Source organism: Triticum dicoccoides, chromosome 5B (genome assembly GCF_002162155.2).
Source record: "Triticum dicoccoides isolate Atlit2015 ecotype Zavitan chromosome 5B, WEW_v2.0, whole genome shotgun sequence".
In the NCBI taxonomy this organism is placed as follows: Eukaryota; Viridiplantae; Streptophyta; class Magnoliopsida; order Poales; family Poaceae; genus Triticum; species Triticum dicoccoides.
This window is the reverse complement of record NC_041389.1, coordinates 193,272,138-193,283,653: the sequence shown is the minus strand read 5'-3', so window position 1 is coordinate 193,283,653 and position 11,516 is coordinate 193,272,138. Positions and strand designations below refer to the sequence as shown.

General features: G+C 50.9%; 1 protein-coding gene across 3 annotated transcripts in view; it reads left to right on the top strand.

The window, feature by feature from the left end:
• Positions 1-1,019: 1,019 nt before the first annotated feature.
• The window catches only part of LOC119308047, a 25,674-nt gene continuing 15,177 nt past the window's right edge, over positions 1,020-11,516 (top strand). Inside the window, exons 1-2 of one of the 3 annotated variants that reach the window (XM_037584158.1) lie at positions 1,020-1,116; positions 2,121-2,862. In XM_037584158.1, coding sequence (XP_037440055.1) covers positions 2,161-2,862 — 702 coding nt within the window. In that variant the 5' untranslated portion in view covers positions 1,020-1,116; positions 2,121-2,160. Of the gene's footprint in view, positions 1,237-1,510; positions 1,670-2,120; positions 2,863-11,516 lie in introns of those variants that run through there. The other 2 variants (XM_037584157.1, XM_037584159.1) reach the window with 2 other exon arrangements.

The window sequence follows — 11,516 nt, the reverse complement described above, 5'->3', positions numbered from 1 at the left end:
GTCTGTAAAAAATGTTCGTGTTTTACAAAATTTGTTCAAATATATCAGAAAAATATCTGGTTTTCAAATTTTTGTTCACATATTTAAAAAATGTTTGTGCTTCCATATTTGTTCAGAATTTTTGAAATTGTTCTCCGTTTCAAAATGTGTTCTCAAATTTTAAAAAATGTTCTTGCTTTAGAAAATTGTTCAAAAATTCAGAAAATGTTCATGTTTTCAAGAAATGTTTCTGCTTCCGTATTTGTTCAGGACTTTCGAAATTGTTCTTCGTTTCAAAATTTGTTCTCAAATTTAAAAAAATGTTCTTGCTTTAGAAAATTGTTTACAATTTCTGAAAATGTTCATGTTTTCAAAAAAGTTTGTGCTTCCATATTTGTTCAAGATTTTCTAAATTGTTCTCCGTTTCAAAATTTGTTCTCAAATTTTAAAAAATGTTCTTGCCTTAGAAAATTGTTCACTAATTCTGAAAATGTTCATTTTTCAAAAAATGTTTGTGCTTCCATATTTGTTCAGGATTTCAGAAATTGTTCTCCATTTCAAAATTTTGTTTCTCAAACTTTAAAAGATGTTTTTGCTTTAGAAAATTGTTCACAAATTCTGAAAATGTTCATGTTTCCGAAAACATTTCAGAAATTTAAAATTTGTTCGTGATATCACAAAATTGTTTGCTCTTATCAAAACGAAATCATACGTTCAAAATTTAATTAAAATTTGGAAAATCGTAAAGGATTTTTTACAAACAGTGTTAAGTCTTATAGTTTCTTTAGTTCTTATAGCTTTCTGCTGTATATTGGTCAACCGAGCCCTTCTGTCGTCGTGGCTAGTGCGCACATAAGTCGTAAGTCCTGTGGTCGATTCCCATCCATCGCGTCCTGTAGATTTTTACAATTTTTCACCTGCTATTTTTGGTGCACTGCAATGGGCCGGCCCAATCGGCGCACCGCGACAACGTGCCTGTGTGAAAGGGCAGCGTTTTGACGCATAACGCGTCATATAGGACCTCCCCAGCTCGAGGAGGGCCGGCATCTTATGTCGCGAGTGCTTTTTCTTCCCCCACCCCACCGACAGCCACTACTGCGTGCCCACGAACTCAATCACGCAGCCAATCATTCCAACGTGAGCAGCTCCTCCCATTTCTTCTCTATATACCCCTCTTTCTCTACCCCTCTTTCTCTCTTTCCATCAATCGCTTTCGGCTCCTTGCATTGCGTTTGGATCCCCCCCTGGTAGAATCAGGTGCTTGCGCGCGCGCTCTATCTCTATATACCTCTTCGGTTGACTTGTTTGATTTCTTACTATTACCTTGTTTTCTTACCGAACTCGGTGTTGAGACATTTTAGCATTTAATTTGCATTCTTGTTTTTGGGAAATTTAATATGCATTCAATGCTGTCGTACCGAGGAGTAATTTGGTAGCGGGGTTGTAGCTTGTGTTTGTTTTGCTTCTAGAGCGCTTATACTTCGATCTAGGTGTTACTGTAGATAAGTTTCCCGTCTTTTCTATTGAAAAGGCGCCCATTTCTCCATACGGTTCCTTGATGCTTCTTTGTCCAACTTGTTTTTGGCGAACCCGTCTCTCTATGTTACCAGCTAAATGTTGAAACTTTGAACATGGGGTGCTTGCCACAGTTTGGTCAAAGCCATATTCTTTCTCAGATCTCACCGTGCTGGTAGCATAGATTTCCCGTCTTACCTGATTTTATTCTAGTATAGTTAAATTGCTGTGATGTGGAACGCGAAATGCATTTTGTTTCTGTCGTCTAATATTGCGCCGTTTTTGTTTCCTCCGTCAATCGTTGTCTTGTTTGATTAGTACGTATTCTGTTTCAGGGGTCTTGGCAAAAGTGCAGTTTTAGAGATCTTGCTTAAAATGCCGTTTTAGGGTGGCTTCTACAGTTTTTACCTAAATCTTGATCGCCTGGTGTTATTCCCGTGATACAGTGTTGCAAACTAGTTTTTCTTGTAATGTCATTTCTCATAAATTTTGACTAAGTGCATATAATTTCACATGCATCTTTTGTCGATTTTCCACAGAGAATATATTCATCATCAGCATAACAGACTCTTTGTCTTTTATTTATGGTGCCATCAGTTGTATTTATGAGAGGTTTTCATCTTCAGATACCATCCATAAGCTCCATCAGGTTCTAGTGTTTGAGCAATGGTGCTGGGCCTCCGTACTAAGACAAAGAAGGATGCTGCCATCCATGTAGACTTCAACATCTTCATCCAGGAGATAAGCCCATGGCCCCCTTCTGAATCCCTCAAGTCTTTGCGTTCTGCGGTTCTTTTTTGGGAAAATGGTGAGCGCAATTCAGGGAAGACAAACACCGTTGCACCTTCAGTCTGCTCAGGTTCCACAGCGGGGAAGATCGAATTTAACGAGTTCATAAGCATACAGGTTGTTTTTCAGAAGGAGGGCTCATCGAAAAGTGGAAAGTGGCAAAAGAACTTGCTTGAGTTGAATTTATATGAACCAAGGAGGGATAAGCTGAAGGGGCAACATTTGGGAACTGCAACACTAGACTTGGCAGAACATGCACTGTTTCTTGAGGACACTGTTGTTCCGGTGCCTCTCAACTCGAAGAGAAGCTTTAAAAGTAATGCACATCCTATGGTTTATCTTCGAATCCAGCCATTGGATGGGGACAGCTCAAGTGTTTCCTCGAGAGATGCATTACCAAAAGAGGCATCAGCTGATAAGGATTCAAAGGACTTCATGTCCGCAACAATGAGTGAGGACTACACTGAGGATGCTGGGTTTGCTTCCTTCACCGATGACGATGAGGAAGGAACTCCATGTCCGTACCACTCAGATGGAAATGTGCATACAGGTAGTAATAGATCTCAGGACTCTGTCAAGGTAAATACCAAATACAGATCCATATTTAGATGTAGATTGACTCATGTAATAAACTAGAAACACTTGGGTAGGGCATAGGGAGCTTACTACTACCGTCTTGTTTCCACTTTCCGTTACATTTATTAAGTTTTAATTGATATTTAAAGAGGCTTTTTGCAGTACCTTTTACTACTTGCACATCCTATGATATTTAAAGAGGTTTATAAGGCTTGCGCGTATCTCTAGGTTGACAAGTTATATGTCACAAAAAATATATCATTAGAAAGTTCAAATCGTATACTTTCTAATGGTAGAATTTTTAGACTATACAACTCATCTTATGTTGGTCAAATTATTGATCTAGGGATACACACAAGCTTTATAAACCGGAAAGGAGGTACTCGTTGATTTCCAATGGTATTTTGTAGACCTTTTGAGTAGGAAATCGTTATTTGTGGCACTCGTTGCCCCAGTCAGTATGGCATTTAATTAACCTTGAACCCTGATAGCTGATTCTGAATTCACTTCTTCTACGGCCATTCCTTTCTTTCCTTTACCATAGTAAATTTTGGCAGAACAGATCGATTATGATTACAATCAGAGTACCATCTCCCTACACTTGTCAAGCTCTGAACTAACTGAACTAGAATTTGTACTAAAAGACTGAATTTAACAGCAAGTAGTGAACTTTAGGGGCATGTTTGGTTGCCTGCACCAATTTTAGCCTCCTTGCATCTGTGGCCCGGTAGAGCCTGGCTGAGTGATAACAGGCTCCGGGCCATGTTCGGCACCATGTTTGGTTGCCTGCATTAAGGCAGCAACTTTCTCGCAGGCGTTTAGCTGCCCACGTGATTTTTGGCTGGGCTGATGCAGCAGGCTGTGTTTGGTTGCACGCATTTGGCCCGATGTCATGATCTTGCACCCCAATGTGGTGAGCTTACCTGCTACCACCCTAACCAGTGTTACGTACAATCACAGGATAACAACAACACCACAATGACGATGAATTGGATGAAGATTATCAAGTTCTTCAGCCCACTTAACCCGATTTGATCTGCGCCCTTGCCTACTTCATGATTGCTCTTCTCTTTGAGGACGAACTTGGAGTAATCATCCTCTGCCTCCTCCCTATTCTTAACCCTTTGTAGCAGCTGTTTTTGTAATCGTTCACTTGTTCATGGCATGTCTGCAATGCCATGAACCATAGACTCCTGGAACCCTCTATGAGTACACCACATACCACTTCATCTACCAAGACAGAAGAACAAGATTTCAACAAGCAGGACAAGCAACACAAGTGGAGAAGCACACATGGAACATAAAGAACATAAAAATGCATGATTCATATACCAAAAACCATCACAAGTTCATCCTACCTACTATGGTGTCATTCTACCACCACATAAAAAGAGGGTGTAATCCTACCACCGCAAGTTCACCATCACCATGAGGGGTGTATATATCACCTCATGAAAATATGTAGGCCATCAACAATTTTCAAGCCCTATTGGTAGGAGCTAGGGTTCTACCAGGTCTAGGACGGAGGTTGTAGGGGAAGGAGGGTGCTGGACGAGGTTGGGCTCGCGGTCGCCGGCTGCAGGGCGCCGTCGTGCACGAGGGAGGAGGCGGCGGCGCAAGAGGCAGGAGGCGGCTAGGGTTAGGGTTCGGCTCCTCTGGGAGCCAGGCAATAGAATTATTCTTATTGCTTAATTCCAAAAGAGTCTTACATCTGTTTATATAACCACGATGCTAAGGAAAATAAGATAACTTGTGGGCTAAGCCCCTAACGAAACCTGCCCAGTGGGCCTCCTCCGGGTATAAGTTACCCCGGTCATAACATCTCTCCCCGCCCGCGCAAACAACTCGTCCTCGAGCTGAAAGTCGGGGTAGTGCTGGCGAAACTCGTCGCGCTGCTCCCAAGTGGCCTCCTCCTCCGGATGGCCATCCCACTGAATCAACAAGTACCACACCCCACGACGTAGCTGGGCCTGCAACACCTTTGTTGGTCCCGGAAGGAGGCACCCATCGGAGGTCGGAGGAAGCGCGGGTGTGGCCGCCAGTGGCTCCCCACGGAAGGGCTTCAGCAGCCTCACATGGAAGACGTCGTGGATGCGAGCACCGGCCGGAAGCTGAAGGCGATAGGCCACCTTCCCAATGCGCTCCAAGACGGCAAATGGCCCGCCGTAGCGAGGGCCCAACTTGCGCTTCGCGCGTGGGTCCAAGGACTGTGTAGAGCGGTGAAGAAGGCGCAGCCACACCCAATCGCCCATCGCGTACTCCGCCTCACGATGGTGGCCGTCGTAGTAGTGCTTGGCCAGCTGCTGGGCCTGAAGGAGGCGTTGCCGGACCTCCGCAAGCATCTCGTCGCGGTTGCAAAGAAGATCGCCCGCCGCCTCCATCCGAGCTGTCGGCGGGTCAACCGGCTGGATGGGCGGGGGCGGTTGGCCATAGACCACCTCAAACGGCGTGGCGCGCAAGGCAGAGTGATAGGAGGTGTTGTAGCGGTACTCCGCCCACGCGAGCCAATCCACCCAAGCACGAGGACGATCACCTGTGACACAACGCAAATACATGGCAATCACCTTGTTAACCACCTTGGAAGTGCCGTCCGTCTGAGGGTGGAAGGCCGTGCTCAGGCGGAGCTTCACGCCCGCCATCCGGAAGAGATCGTGCCAGACATGCCCCGTGAACACCGAGTCCCGATCGCTGACGATCAAAGACGGAAACCCGTGGAGGCGGACGATGCTGTCGAAGAGGCACGGACCACGGACGCAGCAGTGTAGGGATGGCCGAGCGTGATGAAGTGAGCATACTTGGAGAAGCGGTCGACCACCATGAGGATGAAGGACTTGCCGCCCACCTTGGGAAGGCCCTCGATGAAGTCCATGGAGATATCAGCCTAGACCTGAGAGGGCACCTCCAAGGGCTGCAGCAGACCAGCCGGCCGCAGTGTCTCCGTCTTGTTGCGCTGGCACGTCTCACAAGACCGCACCCAGTCCCGGACCAGGGCCCGATCACCGAGGATGTAGAAGTCGTCGCGGAGACGATGGAGGGTTTTCTGCACACCCTCGTGGCCGGCCGAGTGTGCCAGCAGCAGAACTTGGTGACGGAGGTTGTCGTGGTCCGGCACGAAGATACAGCGCCCATGTAGGAGCAAGCCATCTGCTAGGCTCCACGACTCCTCTAGGTCGCCAGCAGCAAGTTGCTGCCGAAGGAGCTGAGCGTCCGGCGCGGCCGCGGTGGCCCGACGGATGTCGGCGAAGAGGGCGAAAGATGGCCCTGAGCGGATGCAAAGCGCTGCCCCCTCGGAGTCGCCGACGGCTGCGTCGTGGTCGGCGTCGTGCGAGACAAGGCGTCGGCCACAGTGTTGAGGCGGCCCGGACGATACTCAACGGTGAAGTCGAAGCCAAAGAGCTTGCTGATCCACTGATGTTGCGGCACGGTAGACAGCCTCTGGTCCAGCAAGAACTTGAGCTGTAGTGATCCGTGCGAATCCGGAATGACCGGGCCCAAAGATAAGGCCGCCAATGGCGCACCGGCTGCACCAAGCCAATGAGCTCCCTCTCATAAGCCACGAGCTTAAGATGGCGCGCAGCGAAGGGCCTGCTGAAAAATGCGAGAGGTCCATCGCCCTGATGAAGGACGGCGCCGAACCCCACACCGAAGGCTTCGCAGTTCATGACGAATGGCCGGTCGAAGTCAGGCATCTGAAGAACGGGACCCCTCCTCATCCCAGGCAAAGGCGTCGCGACGCAGCAGGCGCGTGAGCGGGGACGTGATGAGGCCGAACTCCCAAATAAATCTCCGGCAGTACCCCACGAGACCTAGGAAGCCGCGAAGAGCCCGCGGTGAGTGCGGTGTCAGCCAGGCCGCGACGGCCGCCACCTTGTCGGCGTCCATAGCAACCCCCTCGGCCGAGATGACGTGACCAAGGTAGGCGACTAAAGGCGTCCCGAACGAGCACTTTGAGCGCTTAAGATGAAGATGATGCGCTCGGAGCTCGTTGAAGACGCTGGCGACGTGCTGAAGGTGCTCCGCCCACGAGGCGCTGTAGATAAGAATATCATCAAAGAAAACGAGCACAAACCGACGTAAGTAGGGGCGGAGGACGTCGTTCATCAAAGCCTGGAATGTCGCCGGAGCGTTGGAGAGGCCAAAAGGCATCACCAAGAACTCGAAGTGGCCGTGATGAGTCTGAAACGCCGTCTTGGCGACATCATCCGGGTGCATCCGCACTTGGTGGTAGCCCGACCGGAGGTCGAGCTTGGTGAAGAAGCGCGCCCCATGTAGCTCGTCCAGGAGCTCGTCGACCACCGGAATAGGAAACCTGTCCTTGAGCATCATGGCGTTAAGGGCGCGGTAGTCGATGCAGAAGCGCCACGTGCCATCCCACTTGCGGACGAGGAGGAGCGGCGCCGAGAACGGCGACGTGGAGATCCGGATGATGCCCAAGGCGAGCATGAGCGCGCACTGCTGCTCCAGCTCGTCCTTCTGCAGTTGGGGGTAGTGGTAGGGGCGCACTGCAACTGGCGCCGTGCTCGGCAGGAGATGAATGCGGTGATCATACACCCGGGCTGGCAGAAGTCCCTGAGGCTCATCGAAGAGGTCGCCAGGCTGCTGCAGTAGGTGATCCAACAGTGGATGCTCGGGCTCGGTGGTGGTCGCGGCCAGCTGAAGCTGCGGCATCGCTGGGGAGGCGCCCCCAACGCCCTCCCACCAGACGCGACGACCAAGACGCCAGAAGGTCATCTTGAGGGTGTCGAAGTCCCAGAGAATGGGACCGAGAGTCCGCAAGAAGTCGACACCGAGGATGAAGTCGAAGCAGCCCAAGTCGATGCCGGCGCACGTGATGGTGAAGTGCTCGTCGCAGATGGTGATGGGCACGTTCCGCGCCAGCCCATGGCACCGGAGGCGGTCGCCGTTAGCCACCGTGACCCGAAGTTGCTCCCTGCCCGTCGGCTGAAGCGCTAAGCGGCGCATGGTTGCCTCGGGCAGGAAGTTATGCGTGGAGCCCGTATCCAGGAGGGCCACCAGGCGCTCGCCGTGAATCATCACCGGCAAAAGCATCGTCCTCTCGTCACGGATGTCGGCTTGGGAGCTTCCCCACGACGTATCTGGGATACCCATTAGTGATTCTAGGCTCACGGTGGACGACCTGCGCCCCACGATGGGGAAGCTTCAGCACCGTATCGAGCCCTGGCAGGGTCGGTGGCTCTCGAAAGCGGCCCGTACAGTTCTCATTAACTCGTCCCTCTCCAGCCTACTCTTGTTCATCATGAGCTTCTACAGCCTTCCGGAGACTCTTCATCACGAGATCGCCACAGTCCAGGGGCGCTTCTTCTGGGCCGGTGAGGGTGATAAGCAGAAGTACCACATGGTTAGGTGGTCAGAGATCTGCAAGCCTCGCGACCAGGGCGGTCTTGGGATCATGTCATCCAAACGCACGAACATTGCCCTCCTGACTCGGTGGCTTTGGCGGATTGCCAACGGAGATGGTGGACTGTGGCTTCGCATCATTCAGAAGAAATACCTCCGTGGGCAACCTCTTGCTTTCTGCCAGCGATCTGGGGGCTCCCAGTTCTGGCAATCCGTCATCCAGCTCCTTCCGGTCCTCCGGATCGGGACCTCGATTGAGGTCGGATCCGGCACTGCCACACTGTTCTGGTTCGATAGATGGACTGGCGACTTGCCCCTCGCGGCCCGCTTTCCCGACCTGTTCTCCACAGCGGTTGCCCCGCAGATCTCTGTCGCGGCAGCCCTTATTGACTTGGGGCAACTCGCGTTCTGGAGACCTTTTGGCCCGGCCGAGACCGCCGACTGGCAGGAGCTGCTCGACTGCATTGCCTTGCACAAGCCTGATCTTACGACCGAAGATGACCGTTCCAGTTGGCAACTAGAGCCTTCTGGACAATTCTCCACCAAATCTCTTTACCAGGCCATCGCCCCCTCGCCTGGCCATGAGGCGCTCTCCTCCATCTGGGAGATTCGCCTTCCCCTGAAAATTAGGATCTTCTTGTGGCAATGGATTCGCGGTCGCCTCCCGTCCGGCGTGGAGGTCCTGAAACGCAATGGCCCCGGTGATGGGCGATGCCCGCTCTGCGAGCCGGAAGAGGACTCGAACCATATCTTCTTCACCTGCGTGTCCGCGCAGTTCCTATGGAGCTGTTTCCGCGAGATAGTGGGTGGAAGCTTGGACCACAACAACTTCCCCGCTCTCTTCGCCGAACTCCAGGCGATCCCATCCGCAGTACGCCACATTAGGTGGCTGGCCATTGGGGTGCTTGCCTGGATGCTGTGGACTGTTAGGAATAAACTTGTGATTCAGCGCATTCCTCTTCGTCGTGCTACTGACGCTTTGTTCAAATGGTCTGGTTACTTGCAGCTTTGCGGCCGCTTAGCCGCCCCAGGGAGAGAGATGCCACCACCTCCATCATCTCCCAGCTTCGCGCGATGGCTCGCCGGATGGCTCCACCGCTTCCCCCACCACCACCGGAACCAGATTAGATCGTCGTCTTCTCGCCATCGCCACCGCCCTGCCGTTTATGTGTTATTTCGTCGCGTGCCTGTGTTGGGCTTGTTGTGTTGTGCCCACAGCTGGACTTGGGTCTGTTGGTGTGTGTGTTGGACCGGGCCGCGGTGGCTTTGTGTGCGTGTGTGTTGCGTTTTGTTGTGACCTTGGTACTTTGTGCTTGGTGGTTGCTTTATTTATAAAGCGGGGCGAAAGCCTTTTTCGGTAGAGGGAAGGGTGAACGTCGATGTGCTTGCTCTCCCTAATGGCGAAAGCCACCTCCTTGACGACATTGGTCATGATGCTAAAGACGCTCAGTTCCTCCTCCATCAAGGGGCCCCTCTTCCTCTTCCTCTCATGAGCAAGACCGTGGTCACCAACAGTAGCCTTCTCAGGGCCATCAAGGATGATGGTCTACAATTCCTGGGTATCTAGATACTCAGGCATAGGCGAACCAAGAGGCTCGCTAGAGCCCATGGCATGCTTGCCGGTACCCAGACCCCAGGAGAAGATGGTCTGCATCTGAAAGTAGTTCTGCGTGGGCCTGTTGAGCTACTCAACATCCTTGGGGCATCCTAAGAAAGGAAGACAACATTGTTAGTTCCAATTGGCATGTTTGATCAAGTGAAACAAGTGGTAGGTCCTATGTTACGCTTCCATTCCAATTAACCCAAGACCCTATGCCCTATTGTCCAGGAGGTGGCTAAGCGTCACCATCGGAGCCTCACTGAAACCAAATGATGTCCATGACAACGCTGTAGCGGGAAGGGTGGACGTCGATGTGCTTGCTCTCCCTAATGGCAGATGCCACCTCCTTAACAACATTGATCATGATGCTAAAGACGCTCAGCTCCTCCTCCATCAAGGGGCCCCTCTTCCTCTTCCTCTCATGAGCAAGACCGTGGTCACCAACAGCAGCCTTCCCAGGGCCATTAAGGATGATGGTCTACAATTCCTGGGCATCTGGATACTCAGACATAGGCGAACCAAGAGGCTTGCTAGAGCCCATGGCATGCTTGCCGGTACCCAGACCCCAGGAGAAGATGATCTGCATCTGAGAGTAGTTCTGCGTGGGCCTGTCGAGCTATTCAGCATCCTTGGGCATTCTAAGAAAGGAAGACAACACTGTTAGTTGTGATTGGCATGTTTGATCAAGTGAAACAAGTGGTAGGTTAGCTATCCGCGATGTGGCCTTGGTAGTGCTCTGCCTTCAATAGAGTGGTGAAGGTGTCCTGATCCCACTGTGCGCACTAAGGTCTCTGATTGGACACTTGGAATCATCTCGCTCTCCACTTCCTAAGATGGTTATACACCTGTGTTGAGGTCACCTATGTGCCACAAAACTCAAAATTCTGCTTGGCAACAACGTTCAGGTGCATCTCCTTGAGCCCTTATTAGCCCTCAAGCCACTCGTGATGTCTCACACATCTTGTTAAAGACGAAGGTGGACAGGAAAGGCTGCATTTCATCGTGTCCCCCTCCATTTGATCCCCTCATATGTGCCTTTCCAGCCTTAGTGGCCGCCTTAGTAGTTGTCATAGGCATCAACACTAAAGATGGCGCACAGGCCCCTAAAAAATATCTGAATCAGGAGGCATCAACTGAGATATCGGTTGGGAGTCCTCAACATAGGAGAGAAAGATATGGTTCTCGAACATAACAATGGCCTGACTAAGGTCCTCGGTGGTCATGTCCTACAATGGTTAGCCTCAGCACTACTGAACAAAGACAATGCATACTACACATGGACTCATCATCAAGCTCAACACACTAGCACATCTAGCAAACTAGCACTGATTGATCATGAAGGTCAACACACTACCACGTCTACCATCCTAGCATTAAAACCGACATGGAAAACATGTACATCTACCACAACAGCATGAACATCATCAGTGCCGAGAAGCAAAACCTACCATGCTACCAAAACGGCACCACTAGCATCTAATCTACCACATCCTCACACAACATCATGAAGAAACACTTGCAAAGTCTACCATACTACCTACAGATCTACTCCTACCATGGTCACAGATATAAGGTCTAACGAGTAGGGAGCGATTGAACTTGCAACCATCGGAGGAGCAGGGAAGAGGCAGGGAGCAACTCGGAGAAGAGCAGGACGAAGGATCGCTGCCGCCGACCGCAGAAGATGACACCTCTTACC